The following is a 22,870-nucleotide window of genomic DNA, read 5'->3' as shown; positions in this document are numbered from 1 at the left end:
AGCCAGAGATGGAACGGGTTTGGACTCCTGCTGAAAACCACAGGGATTCTGAGATGCTAAGAAACATCGATGGGCCCTGGGACATCAAGGTTAGAGTCAAAGGTCAGGGTTCATAGCAGGGCTGGGGCTAGTGGTCGGGGATGAAGTTTGGGGGTGCCCATAGATCCCTGTTATAAGGCCCCTCTGTCCAGGATCACAGCTCATACAAGAACCCTAACTCCCTCCACAAACATGTTCCCCTTACCAATTACATTCCCCCCAACCCCTGACACTTTGTTCTCTTCCGGCTTAACACAGGTCCTTGTCATCTTCAGCCCCGGTCCTGGAGACCTGCTGTATCTCTCTCTTCCAGCCGGTCAATTTTAAAGAAAAGTACAGAGATCCTCTTCTTTAACCCCTACCCTCTGAGGGCTGTGGTTTGCTCTCCTGGGAATAGTCAGGGAGCCTCCTGCACACAGCCTCTGCCTGCCCCTCCTTCTTGCAGCCTCCTCCTCCAGGGCTCCTGCCCAGGGCATCTCTGAATCTCCCTTTCCACATCCTCTTCTGAACCCAATTCCCTGCCTTTCTTTTTTAAAGACCAATAAGACTGTGATTTGAGTGTTGTCCAAGCAGCTGGCAATGGGGTGAGGGTGGGGGCTTCCTGAAAGAAATCAGTAGCCTGAGAAAGCTGCTTTTGGCTTCAGAACACACCTCCACGGCCCCCTCGTTGGTACAGTGATGCCTTAAACAGCTGCCTCTGAATTCAGCCCTGTGGATCATCATCTCCTTTAAGCAATGCTCACTGCTAGCTGGTGAGGGCCACAGAGCTCCGTGGAAGGCTTGAGACAAATGCCAGAAAATGTACTATATTTCTCAAGGCCCAGCACTTACAGCTGCATTGTGCAGCTTGGGTAGTACTGGAAGTTGCGGGTCAGTCCAGGGCTGCTGGTGGCTGAAGCAGAAGACTGAGGGGGAGGGCTGAGCAGACAGCCTCTGCCAGGGACAGTTCTGGATGTCATTCCAGACATGTCCTGGCAAACTCAGTGAGAATTATGCCCATTGGCGCTTTGCTACAAAGTGCCGTGTGCAAGGGGAGTGGATGGGGACTGGATAGGACAATGCCACCAGATGGGACTGCCCCCGGGGTCAGTCCTGGGTATCCCCAGCTGATGCTGGAGTGGGACTTAAGCAGCTATAGAATCCTTAATCTTCAGGCTGAATGTGGGAAAACCCCAGGTGGTTGGCTTTGCCCACTGGGGCAGTGTGTTTCTCCACTGCTGATTGCACTGTGTGTGTGGTGAAGAAGGGGGGCTAGTGTTCCAAATTCCACCAGCTTCAAGTCTGGGGGGCACCCTGAGAGAGGTGGTATGAGTACTGTCCAGAACTGAAGGGAAGGGGGAGACGTGGAGCCTGGCCTGAGCAAAGGGGAGACAGGCATCTTGGTGGGGACACTAGAGGACACTCAAAGTTGAGCCCAGGCCAGAGGGACAGAGACAGGCTAACGGCCAAAAAGAGCAGTACCCAGGATGCAGGTCATGGCAAGGAAGGCTAGACAGGTGGCCAGCTATGTTGGTCTTACAGCAAACATAAGACAGGGGACAGGTCCCCACCCCAAGAAGCCAGACAGAAGACGGTTAGTGCCCACAGTCAGTGTTGGGATGTGAAGTCACACACTCTTTCTGAATTGTGTCTGGGCCCTTTATGTGCAGTTGGCACTTTCAGGTCTGAGACCAACCCTAGGCAACAGGTGATACTGATCCCATTTTACATAGAGGAAACGAAGTAAAGTAACTTGCTGAGTGTCAGACAGCTCCTGATTTGGACAAACTCTGAATTCAGGTATCTGATTACACCGAATTCGCTCTCTCTGCCCAATCAGATGGCTGGGAGCACATCCTCCCTCCTCCGATCCCTGCCTGGATCCCTGCCTGCCGTTCAGACTGAAGCTCCTGGGGGGCGTGGGGCCAGGTGGAAACCTACTTTTCTTTGGTCCTGAGTTCCCTCAGGCTTCCGGCAGGGGGCACCAGCCTCCTCCAGAAGTCCTGGTATAAGACGGAAAGGTGGCAGTCCACTAAGTTTAAGCCGGATGTCCCCGTGTTAAAGCCCGTTTCAGGAGGAGGGGAGGGCTAGAAGCGATGTGTACACCTGGGGTCAGCAAAGAGAGCTAAAGGTGCAAGAAATGCCCTGGTCCCAAGGTTGAGGCAGAGAGAGGTCGCACACAGGGAGGACTGCCCTTGCCTCCAAAGGCAAGGCCAGGGTTGAAGCTCATGGGACAGGTGCCAGGAGCTCCCCCAACCTCCATGGGCAAGGAGAGGCCCGGGCTGAGCCCCATTCTGCTCCCTGGGGCCCAGTCCCTCCCTCCCCGGGGCAGGGGACACTCACTGGCAAAGGGTGAGGTGGCCGTGGAGCCATTGAGGAAGCTGGGGGACCCGGGCACGCCGAGGCCGGCCACACCCGGCGCCCCGTAGCCGCCGAGGCCGGCCCCGAGGCCGCCGCCGTAGCTGCTCTGCTGCGAGCCCGGGCTGGGCGCGAACCCGCGGGGGGACGCGCTGCCGCAGCTGCGCGCATAGCCTGCGAGAGAGCGGCCGTCAGGGGCGCGGCGCGGGCTGGGAAGGGGCGGTCTGGGGTCGGCGGGGGCGGCTGAGGGCGGGACGCACCGGGCTCTGGCCCCGGCGTGGCGTCCCCGACGGCGATGGCCAGCGGGCTGCTGAAGGCGTTGATGCCCACGACGGCGGGGTGCGGGTGGCCGGGGGCCAGGGGTCCGAGCGGCGCGGGCGCGCGGGGGGCGCTGTACAGAGCCTCGGCCACGTCCGCCGCGCGCTTCAGGAGGAGCTCCTGCGAAGACAGGAGCGGGTACGGCCGGGGCAGTGGCGGGCGCCCGGAGAGGGGCAGCCCTGGGCCCGGCGGCGCGGGGAGGCGGGCAGAGGCGCCATACCTGGTTGCTGCCGGGCACTCCGTACAGGGCTTCCGCCAAGTCGGCCGCCCGCTTCAGCAGCACTTCCTGGGGGCAGGGGAGGAGACAGAGGGACGGAGGGGTGGCTCCTGCGGGTGGCGGAGGAGCCAGGAGCCACCTCCTCCCCCTCGACCACCGGACCCCCTCATCCCTACCCCGCCGCGCCCCTCTGAGTACCTTGGGCAGCCTCTCCGGGTCTCCGGGGTGTCTGGGGATGACTTTCTGTAGCCTCTGGAATCCGTAGTCAATGGTGGGCTCATTCAGGGCTGGGGAGAGGGGCGGCGTTTGGAGGACGCCGCTCCCGGCTCGCCCGCGCAGAGCCAAGCCCGCCAGCCACCGATCCAGGAGCCTAGCTGCAGACCCCTTCCCCCAAGTCCAGCCCAGGCCTCCTGGAAAACTTCAGGCACACGGGTCAGGGAGGTTCGGAAAGGCTTCCTTTCTTGCTCATTCATTCAACAAATGTTTTCTGAGCCAACCCATGTGCCAGCTGCTTGTCATCAACACATATACACTGTACCATCCCATTTGTGATTGGGAAAAAGGCAACTGTGTATATGTTAGCTTCACTATTACTAGGACTGGAGAGTTTTCTGTCTGCATTTGGTCTTATCAGGAATAAAGTATGTAGGGTGTGTGTGACACACACACACACACACATACATGTATATAAGTATGTATGTATGTGTGTATACATATATATAAAAAGAAAAAACCCCAACCATCTTAATTTATCCCAGCTCACGTGGCCTCTCAGCAGCACCTGACCGTTAGAGGTATGCCTGTGCCCCAGGGAAGGGGCTGACCCGCTTCCAGGGCTCTGGGGAGGGCGCAGCAGCCCAGGCTCTGGGAGCCCCCAGCCTCTGCTCCTCCAGTAGCCTAGCCTGGACCTATCTCACCAGCCTCAAAATACTACCTGCGTTCTCTGCCTCCAACTTGAGATGTAATGAATTTCTTTTCTTTTCCCCTCAGACATAAGGCACTGATTCCTGAGTCTTCCTACTTGCCATTCCTTCTTCATCTCGATCTCCTTATTCACCCCCGTGGTTCCAGCTTAGCAGTTTAGCCCACACTCTCTCCTGGAGGTTTTCTCTGACAGCCAGCTCCTCCACCGTGTAACTTCCACCCACCCCATGCTGTGTTCACTCCCCCACTCCATACTGGAGCTCCTCAACAGTAAATAGAATCACTAATGAGTGTCCAGTGCCCCGCAGAGAGCTTGGTGAATTTCTGCTGGGTAGGGTGGGAGAATAGGGAGAAGTGCCGGAGGCTGGAGGTAGAGAGGATACTGGCCAGTGGTCCCAGCCTGGATCGGGGATTACACCCTATTTTCAGGGAGTGGCTTTCACTCCTGTCTTGTGTTAACTTCTCGACTGGCTTCGTGCAAGGTAAGTGTGTGTGTGTTCGTGTGCATGCAGAGTGAAGCCTAGGGTGACTTGGAGGAACCAAGAGACCCGGGAAGATTCGGGGAACAGCGATCTATTTGGGGACGTCTTTGAAATAAACATGCCGGCGGAGATATTCTTGACAGCGGGGAGCAGAAGATGGAGTGGGAGGGGTCGTTCTCGCGGGAAAGACCAAGGCGGAGAGAATGTCCAGGCAGGGAGGGGTGGGGGGCGCTCTCTCCCAGGAGGGGACTGAGGCGATGGAGGCCAGGGAGGGAAACATAAAAGTGCAGGGAAAGAAGCGCGGGAGAGGAGGCGTCGTAGGGCGTGGGAAGAGCCCAGCAGGGGCTTAAGGGGTGTGGCCACGGTAGATACTCACTAACCCAGCCACCGCCAGGGCTAGTGTGCCTGGCGTTCCTTCCCGCAACCCTGGGCCTCCCTTGCCCCGCCCGACTCCTTACCTGTGTAGACAAAGCGGCCAGGGGCTCCCTTGCAAAATTGCTTGGATTTGTAGGACAGGGTCACCTCCACTACCCCGGGGATGTGCCGCGGGGGCGTCTGTACCCGTATGGCGTGGGGCGTGATGAGCTGCGAGGGGAGAGGGGAGGCCTGCAGGTTCCGACCCGGCGAGGGGAGGGCCCAGCCCCAGGCCCGGAGGGAGACTGGCGGGAGTGGCCCACCTCACTCCACACGAGCACGTTCCCAAACACGACCTGCAACCCGTCGAAGAAGTTGTCGCCGATGACAATGACGGTGGCGCCGCCCGTGGTCCAGCCCTCCCCGGGGCTGATGGCCTTGATGCAGGGGGTGGCAGCTGGGAGGCACGAGAGGAGCCAGGTCAGGGGCCCGCGCCAAGGTGGGGATTGGGGCTGGCTGGGCCCGCGGCAGCCAGGGCTGGGCCGGGGGTCCTGACCTTCGGAGGGGTCCAGGCGGCGCGCCCTGCGGCCATGCTTGGAGTTGTTGTGCACAAACATGTTGTCGGACACGGCCAGCACGTGTCCGTCCACGCTCACCGTCGTGGACACCACCACCTGTGGGGAGAGCCGAGGCCAGCATGGCTGGGGCTCCAGGGAATGGACTGCTACGGGGCACTGGCAACTTGAGGCTGGTGTCTGGATGCTGGAATTCAGGGTTACCAGCTTGGGAAAGAGCTTCAGCCCCTGAGGGGCTGAGCTGGTGGAAGGGGGACCAGCTGAGTCAGGTGACATTCCTGGATGCACAATCTCTGGCTGCCCAGGGGAACTGATCCCTAGGAGCTAGAAAAATCAAAAGCCCTGAAAAAAATCTGACTCCTGGGGCCGAGCAACTACAGTTTTTGTACCCATATGCACCTCAGGCTGTGTCCCTGGGGCTCCAAGGCAGGAATGGGTCTTAGGCAAGAGGAAGTGAAAGTTTTGATTCCAGGGCTGGCAGCATCGGCCTGAGAAGCCATCAGCAGGAGCCTGCCCCGCCTTGGGAGCAAATTGGGGCTATCTCCTTCTCCCCCCTATCCTTCACTGGGAGGGGTGTGCAGGTTGGGGATGCGCTAAGGGCAGCTGCTCTCTGCTTCACGCTATGCAAATTAGCTGGGTCGTTAATCATGTAAAAATGTCACAATTAGCATCTCCTTAAGTGGGACTCTAATGAAGCCTCCCTTGGCAGCCAGCATAAGTTGAGACGGAGCTGCCCCACCCCCAGCAGACACTAGGCCCCCAGCCACTGGTCTGAGCAGAGATCTGCCCCTGGGGCCTTTTCTAGGGTGGCAGGGCCACAGCTTCCCCCCCCAGTCAGGAAGGAGCAGATTTTCAGGGGACCCACCTGGAAGCGGCGCATGTCTCGGGGATTCCCCGCATTCTTTAGGCAGTTCTGGTTGCATTTGAGGAAGAACTTGAGGAAGAACCTGCAACAGGAGTCAGTGGACTCAAGGGTCTGGGGGTTCTGGAAACAGATGAAGATCCAATAGCTTCCTGCCATGCCCCCTCCCAGCAGGGTGGCTCGCCCTCTCACACGCAGGCCCGTACCCTAAGTTCCCACCATAAGCTGCATACATACAGGGTACCTGTTACACATGCAGTAGACCTGTCCCAGCGAAGACTTCACTAGCTAGAACACCCTTCCACCACCAACAGTGCATACATCACACGGTGCTTAACTGTCTCGCAAAGTATATACTCATCACATCTACACAAAGTACATTCATCCTTAAGAATCTGTCCCTTATATATACTATATATACCTAGTGCTCATTAGACCCAGCACACAATGTATACTCCATTATGTGGTAGCTGCTCACACTGTAAACTTATCCCACACCATATATATTTGTCATAGAAAGAGCCCACACATATAGTGCATCCATATCACATGGCATCTCCTTCCCCCAAAGTATACCCATCAGCCACAAGCTGTATATGCGTCATAAACAGTAGCTCCATTACATATACCCTGTGTGCCTTATATGCGACTCCTCACAAGATACAGCCATCACAGCATAGACCCACGACTCAGGGTCCAACCGTGTAGAAGCGTATACGATATGTGCTCCACATGCAGCCTATACTCGTAACACACGTGGAACACACATTGCACAGAGTCTATACCTTCGTGCGCAGTATATGCCCATCCTACACAGTATATGCACAGAAAGACCATGAGGATGTACATTATATACACCATTTTATGCTGTATATAATTATCTGAAATATAGTCACTGCAAATATTGTACCGTCATCACATCCTCCTTCACCAGCACATCCCCCCAACACATCTTGATCACACATAGCAGACCCTCTGCCCCAGCACATCTCCCCCAAACAGATCTCCCTCACGCACACTCTATATCCGTTATACGCACAGCAAAACCTAACCACATGGAGCACCACATACACATGGGGTACCTGTCAGACACACGCACAGATACAGTGAACATCTTCTTTCTCACATCCAGTAATTAGAGAAAAGCCCACTGTATGCAGTGATGTGACTGCTTTTTAGACAAACACACGTGAACTTGATCCTCCAGTCCTTCCAGGCAGTTGACTGGCCCTGCCACCCCGCAGTGAGGTAACCATGGATAATACTCTGGTTTTGTACTCTTAGTTAACTCAAGATACTATCAATAATCTGCCTTTGCTCCTATAGGACTCTGTGAGTATCTGGGGAGATGCCCTTTACACACTGTTGTGTGCAGGGCTAAATTCTGTGGGGGTCCGGGCACCTGGCACAGCCTCCTGGGCACCTTTATGAGCTCCTCCAGGCAACTTCCTCCATTCACCAACTGCCACCCATAATGAACACCAAATTTATGTCCATTTTACTTATTGGAGTTGCCTCCAAACTCTACAAACATGAAACCAGAGTACAATCTGTTTCAGGCTCTGAAAGCTTAGTCCCAAAAGAGGAGGTGCCCAAATGCAGGGAGGGGTGGGCACCACCCCTGGACAGAGGGGTCCCCTGGGAGCCGCCCCTTGTTGGGAGTTGGCAGCAGTCGCTTTCCAGGAGATGTATCTCCCCTCGGTCCTACCTCTCATCCCCACCCCCTGTCAGATTCCTCCACACAGTGGGTACCCTTCTGGGAGCCCTTTCAGTTCTCTCTCCATAGAGACATTACATCAGCACGCACTTCCATCCACGGTGGACACCGCCCAAAGAATACTTTCATGTAGTTTGGAGCTTCCATACATCCCCGCTGAGCATTCTGAGGTGCTCGTAAGACTCCAAACAGCAGATACACGTGTAGACACCTTATCCACCCCTCCAGGATGCCCTGCAGTGCAGACAGCTTATATGCCCCCAAACAGTAGTCACCACAGTGTAGATGCCCTGTATATCTCAGTAGATTGCCCCAAGGTACAGATACCTCAAATATTCCCAAATGGTACACTTGCCCAGTGTGGACACTCCGGTGACTCCCTGCATCCCTGTAAGACACCCTGTGGTGTAGATACCCCTATGCCTACAGCAGTCACCACGTGCATGTCCCACATTTACATGACATGGAGTATAGACACCCCACATGGTGCACACCATTTCATTTAAATCCCACATGCGTGTGCTGATTCCCTTACAAAGTCCTAGAAGGAAGAGGGCAAAACATGGGATAGGACTCAGTCCCTGTCCTGAAGGGGATTAATGCGAACTCTTGGATATCACCAATGATGCAACAAGCACGGGAGTGTCCCAAAAAGAACATACACTTCCCTTACATCCACACACGTGCCCACTGCACCCAACCCACTCCCAAAGCTGCAGAACTGTGGGATGGGGCTGGACATGAGAGCTTTCCAGTCCCCGACTCACTGTGTGGCCTGCAGTAAATCCCTTCACATCTCTGGGGTCCTTCCTCATCCATGGAGCAGGAGAGTAGTAATTGATGGTTGCTGAGGGGCCTTCCAGTCCTGCCTCCGGGACAGCCTTCATTTTCAGCCTCCCAAGGCCTCAGGCTGCTGTTTCTTGCAGGGTCCTGGCTCCCTGGGGGAGCCATCTCATCTACCCCTCCCACAGCTCTTGCCTGGCAGGTGTCCCAGCCTCTCCCCTCCCAGTACAGTTTGCATGTGTCCTTTGGGTCCACACCAATTCCCACTTCCTGTCTGGCCAAACTCTTCTGGCTTTTCTAGGCTTTGGAGACCACCCCTCCCTGAGAACCCCGGGGCCCTGCCTCCATCTATGCAGGCCTGTCCTGTGACATCCCAGTTTCTGAGTCTGGCTGGCATTATCTGCACAGTGGCGTTGAGTAAAAAGCAGCCACACAGGCACGGGCCCTCTCGGGCGGTATGAGGGTCAGTTCCCCTTTTTCTTTCCCTTGGAGCCCCTAGCTCAGCGGTGCACACTGTTGGCGCCCTCGGTGGTGGAACGGCTGAAACTCTCACCCACTGCCAGCTGCTAGTTGGTGAGGCTGCCACCAGCCAGCACACACCCAGTCAGGGGCCAAGCTGATGCCAACACTGCAGAGAGCCTGTGGCCCCACCACCAGCTTCGGGGTTGTTAAACGAAATTATCTACAACTTGAAAATAAGGCAAAAAGATGACTGTGAGATCTTTCAAAGTCATCCTGGAACAGTGGTTTTCAAAGGGTGGTGCCCAGACCAGCAGCAGCAGCACCTGGGAACTTGACAGAAATGCAGACTCTCAGGCCCCGCCCCCTAGACCCCCTGACTCAGAAACTCTGGGGGTGGGGCTCAGCCATCTGCGTTTTCATAAGCCCTGCAGGTAATTCTGATGCACCCTAAGGTTCGTGAACCACTGCTTTAGAGACGAAGGATCCAATAAGGCAGCCACTAGCCCCATGCGGCACTGGGCACTCGGGATATGGTTAGTCTGAATTGCAGTGTACCGTAAATGCACAGTACACATTGGTTTGCAAACACTTACAAAAAATGAATGTAAAAATATCTCACTAGTAATTTTTTGGTATTGATTACATGCCAAAATAATATTGGGGGTATCTAGGGTTAAATAAAATATACAATCACAATTAATTTTACCAGTTTCTTTTTGTTTTATAAAATGAGGCTACTAGAAAACTTTAAGTGACAAATGCATATTGGCTTGCATTATATTTATATTGGACTATGCTGTTCCAGAGTATTATGTTAACAAAGCCACCTAATAATTAGCTGATTCTCTTGGGGAAAAAACTCATATGTGCTATTAACTAGAGTGAGGCTCTGTAAAGTTAGGTGCTAATTTGCAGAAAACTGATTAAGATGCAAATGATTTTTGTTGGGAGAAGTAAATAATTTCTGTTTGGTAGAGAAATGAACCCTAAAGTTTATAATTTTACTATCCTATGGACATTAACTGGCTTTGTGTCTAACTTGGCATTCTTATTCAGGTGTTTTTCACATATCCTGTTTCCTCTCTCTCCCTCCCTCCCTCTGCCCTCAATTCCCTCCATATATATAATGTTTATGTCAGTTTCTCTTAGCCTTCTTGGAACCAGCTTTGCCATCCTGCTGGTTCCGTCATTAATAAGCTACAGAAAACTTCAACACATGCTCAGTAACAATTTGAATGAGATTTATATTTCTAACATTTTGAAGATTATGCTTCAACAAGGGTAACTAGCACTCAAAAGGTCCTCTCCTCCAAGGCTAGTCTCAGAAATTCTGCATCACGGGGCCTGGAGTTGGACCACTTCCGCTCTGGTCTAGGAGAACCGAAAGTAGTGCCCCGACTTCTCCCTCCTCCCAACAGTGCCTGGCTACCCTCAGCTTTGGGAAGGGGGCTCTGGGCCCCACTTTTCCTACCACTGGGAGACAGACACACTCATCCACACCCCTGGAGGCTGGAGGGAGGGGTGGGAGGATAACGTGGGGACAGTCCAGGAGACTTCTCCATAGGCTGGCATCATGGGGTGACACTTTGTCCCACACTGAGGGGTGGAGGAGAACGCAGAGCAGTTTGGGAAGGATAAGAATGGAGTTAGGGAAAAGGAAAGTGGGGCAGCAGATCCTCCAAACCACATCTGTACAGAGGTAGATGTGGGGGCTGGGAAATGGGGTGGGTCAGGGAACCCAGTGGGGGGGGAGATGTAGGGGGACACCCTACAGGGACCTAAGGCAAGAAGAAATGTGCATTTTGTTGAGGGGCTGTGAAATCCTGCTTGTTGCCATGGAAGCACCTCCACTCCCCAAGCCTGGATGAGGGGTGTTTCCGAGCATCACCCCTCCCCCTGCCCTATGGGCTGGAGAAAGCCTGGGAAGCCCCTTTTCCCTGGCTGGGGAAGCAAGATGAGGCCAAGCCAGCAGTGCTGGTTGACACGAGGGTGAGGGTGAGCATTTTACATATCCCCTGCCCTGGGGCAAGGACCTGTGCCCAGTGCCAACACTATTGTGGCCACGAGGCTCTCTAGGAGCACAGATTCCTCATTTGGACCTCAGTGAAAGGTCAAGTGCTAGGAGCTGCTATTAGAATTACTAGAAGAAACCACCGTAAATGCAAGCATGAGTTACAGATAAAAGGCAAAATGATGCAAAAAAATTTTTTAAGTGATCCAGAACTAATCTATCGAGCATTTAGCAAGTGCTTGGAATTCTGCAGAGCCTACCACATGCATTATCTGGTTTAATCCTCTCATAATCCTGAGGTGGTGGGTAGGTCTGCAATCATTCCCACTCTACAGATGAGAAAACCAAGGGTCAGCAAGGATAAGCTACAAAGTCACAGTAAACGCCAAAGTCATGGTACAAACCTGGGACTTTATGAACCACAGACACTGACAAGAGTCATGGAAAAGTCCCTCCAAGTGGGGTTCTCAGAGTCCAACCCTACCCCAGCCACGAGGCTGCCCCTGCAGGACTGTGCAGCAAGCCTTCCTTCAAAAGCAGCCCTGAGAGGCAGGCAAGCTATGCAGGTCCCAGGTTAGCCACTTCATGGGGATTTCCTCAAGGTTACAAATGCATCAGGGGGGCACAGGAGAGACTCAGGTCCCCTTGCCCCTAGTTTTGGGCCTTTGGCTATTGTCACACTGACAGCTGCTCTCAGTCTGAGAAGATTTTCAGGATTCAAGATCAGGACTTTCAGATGAGCCAAGAGTTGGTCATTGTTGAAGTTCAGCGAAGGACAGATGTAGTTCATTATTCCATTCTGCCCATATGTTCAACATTCTCCATAATAAAAGTTTAATAAGAGACCAGATGAAGGGCTGTGAACAGTGGTCATCCAGCTAATAAAGCATTTAAGAGGTGGTAGTTACGCCTTAGGACCCTGACGTCTAGGGTGGACGTGAGAGAGCAGTTCACCGCACACCTACTTTGCCACATCCTGAACGTAGTCTAGCCCTCTAATCATTTCTATAAACGCTTTTCATTCCTCCCTGTAAACACAACTCAAGATGAAATTAAAATGAACCTTCCTTGTCAGTGGAATAGTCCCTACCAAAGAAGCAAATGCTGGATTGAATATGACTCAAGTGCAAACATTTGACCTATACATAACTTCTCAGATGTGACGCCACCGCATAAGGAAAGCTCCCCTCGCACGTGGCATTACTTGAGAGACAATCGAAAAGGAAAATATGGAGGTGATGGATGTGAGCCCACTGTTAAACTCTGGGTTCTCAGCAGGTGGGGAGGAGAGCGGCATGGAGCTGCTCTTTGGAAGGCTGGGTCCAGGTATCATGGGGACTGGTGCCTGGCTGGATCCCTTCAATGCGCAGCTGCTGGGTGTGCTGGCTGTAAAGGACTCACAGTTGCCCCCACTTCGGGAGAATTACCCTCAGCCAGAAGCATATGCTCCTCACCAGCAGCCCACAGCCGAAGAAAGACTGACGTCACAAGGAGAACCAGCTCTTAGCGCTATTCACACTCAGCACTCCCCACAGGAGCAGGCTGATGCTAGATTTCAGCTGAGACTATCTCCTCGCTAAGCTCCTTCTCCTGCCCGGTCCTGCCCCCCACTCCTTTTCTCCCCAGAGCTCTCCTCCCATAAATCACTTTCACAAGACTCCCCATCTCCAGCTCTGCTTCTAGGAATCTCATCCTAAGAAATCAAGGTAGAGAACTTTTCTACCAGCTTTTCCCTCACTACATCCCTGTGAGATACTTACTGAGAGCTGAAATTATGTCTGCACTTACAAAAAGAAAGCTGTTAAGACCTGAAAAGGCTGGACTGAGCCCAACGGCGCCTGAAGCTACAGGACTGCCAGGAGCAAGGATATCTAGGTTATAAAGCTGTCTGACAGAACTTTTCCAAAAATGATATCCACTAACCATACTGAGCACTTGAAATGGGGCTAGTGTGACTGAGAAATTAATTTTCAATATTAAAAATTAAATAGTCACATGAGGCTCTTGGCTACCATATCAGACAAAGTGCAGACCTAGAAGGAGGAAGTGATGCAAAAGATACATGGGTTGGGACAGGTGTTCAAAACAAGTGTCCTGTGAAGGCTTTGGGAGAGAAAACAGATTGACAGCAAGGGGTAGAGTAAAGCTAGACATTTATTTCCAGTGCCAAGCTGACACTGAAGCCTGGGATGGGGAAATGGGGGAGGGGGCCCTCCACTAATTTTCACCCCAAAGACCTGGGCTTTGGGCTCATGAGCCTCTGAAAATGGAACATCTGGGGCAGGGTCCGTGCTCTCCGCAGTTTTCAGCTGTCAGCTGCTCCCTGATCCCAGCTCAAGGACAGAGGAGGATGCAAATTGCTGGACCCCTCATTCCCTCAATACAACCATTAAAAAAGATGTATTAAGCACCTTCCATGTGTCAAGCAGTGGAATCTAGAGGTGAACAAGATCTTAAGGAACTTACAATCCAGCAGGAAAGAGAGAAACTCAAAGTACAGCCAGAAGATAGAATGGTGGGCCTGGCAGGATAACTTGCCAAGTGCAATGTGCAGCAGCCACTCTGCCTGGGAGGGGTGGAAGGGTTCCTAGAAGTTGCATGTGATCATGGGCATTTGGGGTCTTGGAGGACCCAGGGCACTTTTCCTCACAGAGAAGTAAGAGGCAGGGGCCCTCCATGCAAAGGGAATAACAGTCCTGCCAAGGGTAGGTGGCATGCTTGGTGCCCAGTGGTGCCTGACAAGACCGAGGAGGGCAGCTATGGACGAGGGCCTCAGGAAGTGGGCACCAAATCATGCAGGATTTGGATCCTGTGGGTGATGGAGAGTCAGCAGAGGGTCCCTTATTGACTGTGCCATTTTGAAGAGTCAGTTTGCTTCCAGGGAAAGTTAGGCACCAAAGGGCCTAGGCCAGAGAAAGGCGAATGAGGAGGCTGGTGTGATAGTCCAAGCCCAAATGGGGGTGGCCCCAATGGCGGTGGCCCCAGTGGTGGTGGCCCATGCTACTTCCTGGTCGTGGCCTGGGGCCGCAGCCAAGGCTGAGCATCCCCAGGGCCATAGCCACCTGCCAGGCCTGGACCTGGCCTCCCCACCATGATCCCCACGTGGGGCAGAGGTGGCTGCAGTGCAGATGGGCTGGGGGACTATAAATAGCTGGGGCGCATACATTAGCATGCCAATGCACCCACACCCCATCCTCTATGCTAATGGCCCACCATGCGCCTGAACACCTTCTGTTCCCCTGCATGCATTTGCATGCACAATTAGCATAATCTTGTATAATTAATGAACAGCGTCAATTTTAGCTCCTAAGTAATTTGATTAACATGTTGATAGGGCACTTACTAGGCTCTCCAAACCTCGGGGCTGGGCATGGGGCCTGAGGAGAGCGGGAGAGGAGGTGGAGAGACAGCTAAGGGGCCCCCAGCTGCCCATGAGTGGTGGTGTCTCCACTTTGTCCTAATGGGGCCTGAGGGGAGGGGAAGGGGGACGAAGAGGATGCTGATGGGAGGCCCTGGGCACCCCATGTGGTGCTTCAGGGACAGGTTGGAGGGCGGGTCACCTGAGCATGAAGACTCTTTGTCCATGCGTGGACACACAAATACACACACATCCCCTACGTGTTTCCTCAGCCCTGGGCAGGTCCTCTGAATGCAGAATACTGGATTTCAGGGGAAGAACAGAAGAGGATGTGGGACTGAGAAAAAATAGGAGGGCTGGGGGACTGGGGGATGGATGGGCAGATGGAAGCCACAGGGAAGGCTGGTGTGCTTGTGAGTGATTTGGGGATGTAAAGGGGAAGGTGAGGGTCCGGAGACTGAAGGAAGAAGAAGTTATGTGTTCCTCTGGCCTTGGGTGGGTGAGTCAGCCTCTGAAGCCAGAGGCCCCGGCACTCCCTGGTTGTAAATCACGTGAGGAAGAGGTGGGAGTTGGCAAGGCTTGGCACCTTCCACAATGTGGCAAGAGACCCAAGGCAGAGAGAACAGACAGAAGGCTGAGTGTTGCTCCCAACCTACTCAGAGAAGGACCCATTCCCAGCTCAGACCCTGCAGGGCTCTGGCAGAGGCTCACACTCCTCTCCTGCTCATCCGACTGTGGTCAGAGTCAGGAAGCCCTTCCTTGGCTCCAACTGAACTTCCTTGCTACTGTCTAGGCTCAGCTGTACTTACCCTCAAAGGTGATCATTTGGGGTGAGGGTGGGTGGAGGATGAAATAATACTGCAGCAAGCACTATGCTGGCCCTGCATAAATGCATCTTACCTAACTTTATAGCATCCCAGAGTTAGCTCCATTTTACAAATGAGGAGACTGAAGCTGAGGGAGGTGAGACTGCGTTTCAAGTCATATGACGAAGGCAGCGAGACAGTCCGGGTTGGTGTGAGTCCCTCAACACTGAATAGCCCTTTAGGGAAAGAATTTATCATCAAATTGCAGACAGTTTACTCACTAGCCACCTCCCACTCCACCTCTGACAGTCCCCAGGTCTGCTCATGTCTGCACTCCTTCTTTCCTTCAATATCCTTTGGGGACATTGACCACAGCTCCACTCCTGCCTCAGCACGGGGCCACTCTGACTGGGAGCTTGGCCTCAGCTGCCCAGATGTCTTCCCGTAAGTCCTTGCTCTGAATGAAGGGTAATTTGGGGGATCCTCGTCCTTGTGACTGGCATCCCAGCCCACAGGATCCCAAGGGCACATGAGGGAATCTCTCATGAACCCCTTCTGCTTCTCCTTCCCTCAAATGCTCCCCACTCTGAAAGGGGTAGAGTGGGGAAGGAAATGAAGTTCATTCTGCAGGCAAGAGGGAAAACCTCAGTCCCGCTTCAGCACTGACCCAGCAGGGAGGTCCTAGGAACTCAGTTCCCTAAGAGGAATTGTCAGAATGGGCCCTAGACAGAAGCAGCATCGGTGTGGAAACAGAGACCCTAGTGAAAAGCATGGAAGGAGATGGATGCCTCTGTGAACTTGTTTTGTGGCTGCGGAGAAAAACAGTGAACATTGCATTCACCGTTGGGCTAGGAAGGTGAGCTGATTCTTTGCAGCTCCCACAACCCCTTCTCATCAAATTGCATTTGTCAGGTTGTGTCTGACCGAGGCTTGGCATCTAATTGCCCACAACAGGGGAGACTAGAGCTTACCTCTGCCAGGTGGCAGACACCACCTATTTCAACAGTGTCACTGTACAATATCCACTGTGCACCAGACACAACTACATGCCAGAGAGCATCCATAGCCCATAGTATCTACAGCCCACAGGAGCCAGAGGGGGAGGGCTGTGGGCCTCCCATGGCAGGGGGTCTTCCCTACCCACTTCTATACCACAGTCATCCTGGCCTATCACGTAAATATTTAGTCTTAGAGCTGTGATATCCAATAAGGTAGCCACACGGGGTTATTGAAGTTTGAATTAATTAAAATTAAATTTAAAATTCAAGTCATTAGTCACAGTAGCTACATTTCAAGTGACCATTAGGTACATGTGGCTATTGACTAGCATATTGGTCAGCACACAACACTTCTATCATTATAGAAAGTTCTTTTGCACAGTGTTGTCTTAAAGCCTTACGTTGTCCTCTAGTTCCTTTTATCATTATGTAAAGGCTTATGCAATTGTGTTTTGTCTCCTCAACTGCTCTGTAAGCTTTCAGAGGGCAGGAATTATTGTTTAAACTTCTTTCTCTTTCCCCAAGCATCTATCATAGTGCTTGCCCCACAGCAGGTGCTCACTGATTCAAGATTACTGTGATGGGATGAATGCTGTGCTGAAGCCCCTATATCATTTTTAACAGAGAACAATGTAAAATTCTGTACCTAGATTAAAAAATATCAATTTCAGGGATAGAGCTTTGAGAAATGCAGAGCAAGGATCTTTAAAAATCCATTTCTCCACACAGCAATAGGAACAACAGGCAAAAACTGTCAAAATCAACTTTTTCAGAACTCTGAAAATTAACAAAAGGTTTGCAACAATCCAAGGAATATTTATTCAAGAAAAATGGTTGAATCTTAGTAAGAACAGAGAGCTCTGCAGTATTTTTATTTGTCCTGTTCCCATCCCCTTCTCCCTAGCTGTGCAATAGTCTTTGCAACCATGGTAGTTGTGAAAACTAGGCTGCCCAGTAGCCACTAGAAGGGACAGATTGAGTTTGGAGCTTCTCAACAAGCTGTATTCCCAGGCAAATGTCACTATGCGATTTGTCTGGCAGCTCCCTGACAGCCCTCTTGGCAGGACTTGTTACTTGACCTGACTCAGAGTTCTCTTAGTGGGAAATGCCCTGTCCTCAGGGTGTTTGCTGAAAACAAGTGGCAATTGTTTAACACTGCTGTTGCTTGAGGCAATGATATTGTTTGGAGAAAACAAGAGTCTGGCCAAAAATTTTTAAGAAAAAAGTGGGAATAAGATGTTCATAGGGGGCACTGAAAAGCTCTTATATGTTCCTGGATATCTAGAAGGCCATGTGTACGTGCAGGGAAGAGCACACGTACAGGAAAGATCTCTGAAGGCCCTAGTCTCTCTTCTCTGGCTGACCCTGAATCCCTGTACAAGCAGGAAGTAAAGGTTAAGGCAAAGTTGTAAATTGCTGGAGCAACTGAAGGTATGCCCCAACACACATGCTGAACCTTTAACACGAGAGGCAGTAAGGGAGGAATAGCAAAACAAACTATACACACACACACACACATACACAGACACATACATAATGGAATATTATATATATAATGGAATATTATACAGACTCATAAAGGGAGGAAATCCTGTTACATGCTGCAATGTGGACGAACATTATGCTAAGTAAAAATAAGCTAGTTACAAAAAAAGATAAAAATTGTATGATTCTACTTATATGAGGTATCTAAAGTAGCCAAATTCATAGAAACAGAAAGTAGAACGGTGGCTGTCAGGATGAGGGAAGGGGAAAATGGGGAGTTGTTGTCTAATGGGTATAGAGTTTCAGGTTTGCCAGAGGAAAACGTTCTGGAGACCTATTGCACAACAATGTGAATATACTAAACACTACTGAACTGTACATTTAAAAATAGTAAAGATGGCAAATTTTATATTATGTATTTTTCACCATAATTTAAAAAATGACATCAGGAAGTAATTTTTTGGTGACCTAAACAATCTAATTGTAAAGTTAATATGAAAAATATAATTAAGAATAGTTGGGAAAATATAAGACAAATGGGGAGGGAGTACTAGATCTACCAGGTACTAAAACATGTTAGAAATCTTCACAAATTAAAACAGCATCATATTTCCATGTCAATAAAGAGATGGCAGGTATAATGAAATAGGATGGGAAGTCCAGAAATACACACTATTACATTTAGACTGCATCATGCGTGATATTTACAATTGGTGGGGGAAAATGGATTATTCAATAATCACTCTTGGGACAACTAGCAGCTATCAGAAAAAGATATAGATGAACCCTTATTTCCTACCTTTCACCAAAGTAAATTCCAAATGGATGACTTCCTCCTCCAGCATTATGGCAGACTACATATCTTGAAGTGACTTCCTTACAACTAGATCCTGAGCTTTTATCTAAAAAATAAGGAAAATCTCCAAGGATATTAAAAACTAAAACAAGTGAGTTAAAATCTGAGTGAGAGCCATGAATTATAAGCTAACACAAATAGTAAGGCTGTACTATGACAAACACTAATATAAACATGGGGAGGGAGAACAGAGACACCTCAGAGGAGGGCCCTGGAGGAACCCAAAAAGGTCCCAGGTGGGTAGTACTTCCTGTTCTTGTTAGAATCAAACACAGATCCTTCCAGAGGAAAGTATATCCCATTTCGGACCTGATTTGATTCAATAAAATATGAGCTAAAATGATCACCACACCACAACAAAAATACCAAATCAAGAAACTAGCCTCATGAATGAGAGTCAGCAGAAATAATGAACAACAGATTTAGAACCCCAAGGACTTCAGGTATTGCACTTACCAAATACAAAATGTCAAATAAGCAAAACAACTTTAAAGAAATATAAAGTTAATTTTAAAAAATGAGTAAGCAACAAGCAACCACCCAAGTTGTCTGAAAAGAAGCTAAGTAAAACTTTTATAAATGAAAAATAAAATCACCAAAATTAGAAGTTATTCATTGGATGAATTAAACAATAGCTTAGATACAGCTAAAGAGAGAATTAGTGAACTGGAATATGAATAAAAATAATTACCCAAAATGTAGTATGAAGAGAAAAATAGGTTAGAAATATAAAGTTATTTAGGATATATGGAGGATAGAATAAAAGTCCAAAATGGGGTGTCATTTGGAGTGCCAGAAGAAGAAAAGAGAGAAAATGAATGAGATGTAACGTTAGACAAAGGCTAACGTTATCCAGCTGTGATAAAAGATATAAATCCATAGATACAAGTAGGTCAGCAAATACTAAGCAGGATTTTTAAAAAATCCAGAACTACACACAGAATGAAACTGCAGAATACATACAGAATGGAACTGAAGAACTCCAAAGACAAAGAGATGTTCTTATACACAGCTGGAGAGGGGAAACAGTTTACCCACAATAGAGTGCCAACTGTGCTGTGCTTTTCAACAGCAATAATGGAAACATTTTAAAAGTGCTAAATAGAAAATAATTATCAATCTAGAATTGTGTTGCTAAGAAAACCATCTTTCAAGAAAGAGAGTGATATAAAGACATTAATAGCAAAACAAAAGTGAGTATGCTGTTTACCACCACAGACCTTCACTAAAGTACAAACTCCTAAAAGATGTTCTTCAGAAAGAGAGAAAATGACCCCAGAAGAAGTTGTGAGATAAAAGAAGAAAAAGTAGAGCAAAAAACTTAGTAAATCTAAAGAAAAATTGTTCATATGTAACAAAAAGAATAATAACAATGTGTAGAATTTTAAAGCAATTAAAAATCTGTACTACATGGCTTATAAATGGGGCAGGGGTAACAGAATGGTCTAAGATCAGTGGTGTGCTGGTAAATGTTTAACAACCAATTCCAGAGAGGGAAAGCCTTCTGATTTATAATGTTTGTTGATTTCCACCATGGCTGATTTCAAGCAACCAATGTGATGTCACTAAATACAGGGTTGAGAAAAGATGCTAACAATTAGTTTGTGTAAATCAGTATGAGCCAGCTCCAGTATACCACTGTCAAAGATTCTAAAATAAATGGGAAAGGAATTATGACTTTGTTAAGACTACACTGTAAATTTCAAGAGTAATAACTAAAAGTATAGAAATGAAGAAAATAAACTTCTAAGCCAGTAATGAGAAAAAATTGAATAAGAAATACACTATATGCCAAGGGGGCGGGGGGTGGGAAGAAATAGACTGGGATTTCAAAATTGTAGAATAGATAAACAAGATTATACTGTATAGCACAGGGAAATATATACAAGATCTTATGGTAGCTCACAGAGAAAAAAATGTGACAATGAATATATACATGTTCATGGATAACTGAAAAATTGTGCTCTATACTGGAATTTGACACAACATTGTAAAATGATTATAAATCAATAAAAAATGTTAAAAAAAGAAATACACTATATCAAACAATTTTTTAAATAGTAATTTTTTAAATAGTAAGAAGAAAAACAAAGAAATGTAGAAGTGGAACAAACAGAAAGCATAAAGCAAGATGGTAGAAAATAGCTAAAATAAATAATCTCAAGAAAGCAAATGAGCTAAATTGCCAGTTAAAAATAGACTAGATTAAAAAAATTAATCCAGCAATATACTGATAAAAGAGAAATATCTGAAACATAAGGACACATTACGGTTGAAAATAAAAGGATGGAAAAAGGCATATGAGGCAAATATAACCAAAAGTAACTTGAGAGAGCCTCTAAATAATATCAGATAAAATAACTTTAAAGCAAAAATATTATTACAAATAAAGGATCAATATTGATAAAAGGTTCAATTCAGGAGGAAGCTATAAGATTTTAAAACTTGTCCATACATAATGAAATAGTCAATAATATATATAATACATAATTATATATTAATCTTTCACATGAACTTTTAGCTTATCTATGTGGGATATCATTGATTAAACCTAAAAAGGTAAGCTGAAAGTTCATGTTGAAGATTATAACCTCATCTCTCAGTTTTTAATAGGTCAAGCAGACAAAGATAAATAAAGACAGATCTGAACAACACAATTAACAATCCTGATATAACGAGCATATATAAAATGGTAGATCCACTTAAACTCACAATTAAGTTAGAAATTAGTAACAAAAATAACTAGGAAAGTATGACATGTTTGGAAATTAAGAAACACACTTCTGCTTCTAGCCAAGATAGAGTAACAGAGACCACATTTATCTGTGGTCGGAAAACAAAACAAACCAGACAAAATACACAAAGCAACATTTTCTGAGACATTAGATAACAAAGAACAGTGACCTCTGAAAGATGGGAAATAGATGAGGTAGATTTGACAGATGTCCCAGCAGACTGCTTTGAGAGATTCCAGGCTTCAGCATAGGCACAGGGAACTGAGACAGAGCACAACAAACTCCTAGTGTTGAGGAGATGGAATTGAGAATCCAGGGAGATCACAGTAGCTAGACTCATAGGAGAGTCTCACAAATGAGAGAATTGCATAGAAAGAGAAACCAGAAACTTGCAAAGGGTCCCCTTGGAGGAAACTAACCAATGCCAAGGAAAGAATCACTCAAAAGGAATGAATGAAACAGTCGGTGCTCGCATAGAGATGGGAATAATGCCTGTTTCTACTAGCTAGACTGAAAAAAACTCATAATCCACAGGACAATGGGTAGAGTACTCAGGAATAACTTACTTTAGAAGTGGGGAAAAATGAGTTCCAGATTGAGTATTGCTGCAAACCCATCTAATAAATCGTAAAAGCAAGACTCAAAAAGATCAAACTATTTCCAAGTAATTTAATTGCATCGCAGAACAAAGATTTACAGGAATACAAAAATATCCACCACACGATAAGGAAAAATTCACAATGTCTGATATCCAATCACAAATTACCAGGCATGCCAACATGCATACACCCACATAAAAAGGTCCCAAATGAGGAGAATAACCATTCAAGTGAAACTGACATGGAATAGACACAGATGTTAGAATTACCAGAAAAGGACATTAAAAGAGTTATTATAATTGTATTTGGCATGTTCAAAAATTCAAGCGGAGACATGGAAGATATCAAAAAGATACAAATCGAACTTGTAGACATGAAAACTACAATGCCTGAGATGAAAAATATATTAGAAGGGATTAACAACAGATGAAACATTTCAGAAGAGAAGATTAATGAACTTGAAGGCACAGCAGCAAAAACTATCCAAAATAAAAAACAGAAAAAAAAAATCCAAGAAAATGAAGGGATTCAGTGAGCTGCAGGATAATCTCAAGCATTTTAATATCTGGGTACCTGGAGTCCCCAAAGGAGGAGGGTCAAAAAATTTTTTGAAGAAATAATGGTAAAAAAAACTTTCCAAATGTAACAAAAACTGTAAACTCCTAGATCCAAAAAGATCAATGAACTCCAAGCACAAGAAACACAAAGAAAACTACCCCAAAGCACATCATAATCAAGTTGCTAAAAATGAATAACAGAAAAAATTTAAAAGCAGCCAAAGATAAAAAGAAATGGTAGGTACAGAGGAAAAAGATAACAACAGTATCAGATTCCTTATTGGGAATGCAGAGAAAAGACAGTGGAACAACATCTTAAAACAACATTAACAACAAAAATAACAATAAAAAATACTGTCAACCTATAATTCTATACTCAGTGAAAATATCTTTCA

General features: G+C 48.1%; 1 protein-coding gene across 2 annotated transcripts in view; it reads right to left on the bottom strand.

The window, feature by feature from the left end:
• The window catches only part of EBF4 (EBF family member 4), a 52,137-nt gene that overhangs the window by 4,492 nt on the left and 24,775 nt on the right, over positions 1 to 22,870 (bottom strand). For both annotated transcript variants that reach the window (XM_064475830.1, XM_064475831.1), the window contains 8 exons: positions 6,112 to 6,193; positions 5,228 to 5,345; positions 4,995 to 5,128; positions 4,776 to 4,902; positions 3,110 to 3,198; positions 2,915 to 2,980; positions 2,637 to 2,814; positions 2,362 to 2,550 (listed from right to left, as the gene is read on the bottom strand). In XM_064475830.1, coding sequence (XP_064331900.1) covers positions 2,362 to 2,550; positions 2,637 to 2,814; positions 2,915 to 2,980; positions 3,110 to 3,198; positions 4,776 to 4,902; positions 4,995 to 5,128; positions 5,228 to 5,345; positions 6,112 to 6,193 — 983 coding nt within the window. The remainder of the gene's footprint in view (positions 1 to 2,361; positions 2,551 to 2,636; positions 2,815 to 2,914; positions 2,981 to 3,109; positions 3,199 to 4,775; positions 4,903 to 4,994; positions 5,129 to 5,227; positions 5,346 to 6,111; positions 6,194 to 22,870) is intronic.

Source organism: Camelus dromedarius, chromosome 18 (genome assembly GCF_036321535.1).
Source record: "Camelus dromedarius isolate mCamDro1 chromosome 18, mCamDro1.pat, whole genome shotgun sequence".
NCBI lineage: Eukaryota > Metazoa > Chordata > Mammalia > Artiodactyla > Camelidae > Camelus > Camelus dromedarius.
Note: the sequence above shows the minus strand (reverse complement) of the source record. Positions and strands in the feature narration are given on the sequence as shown.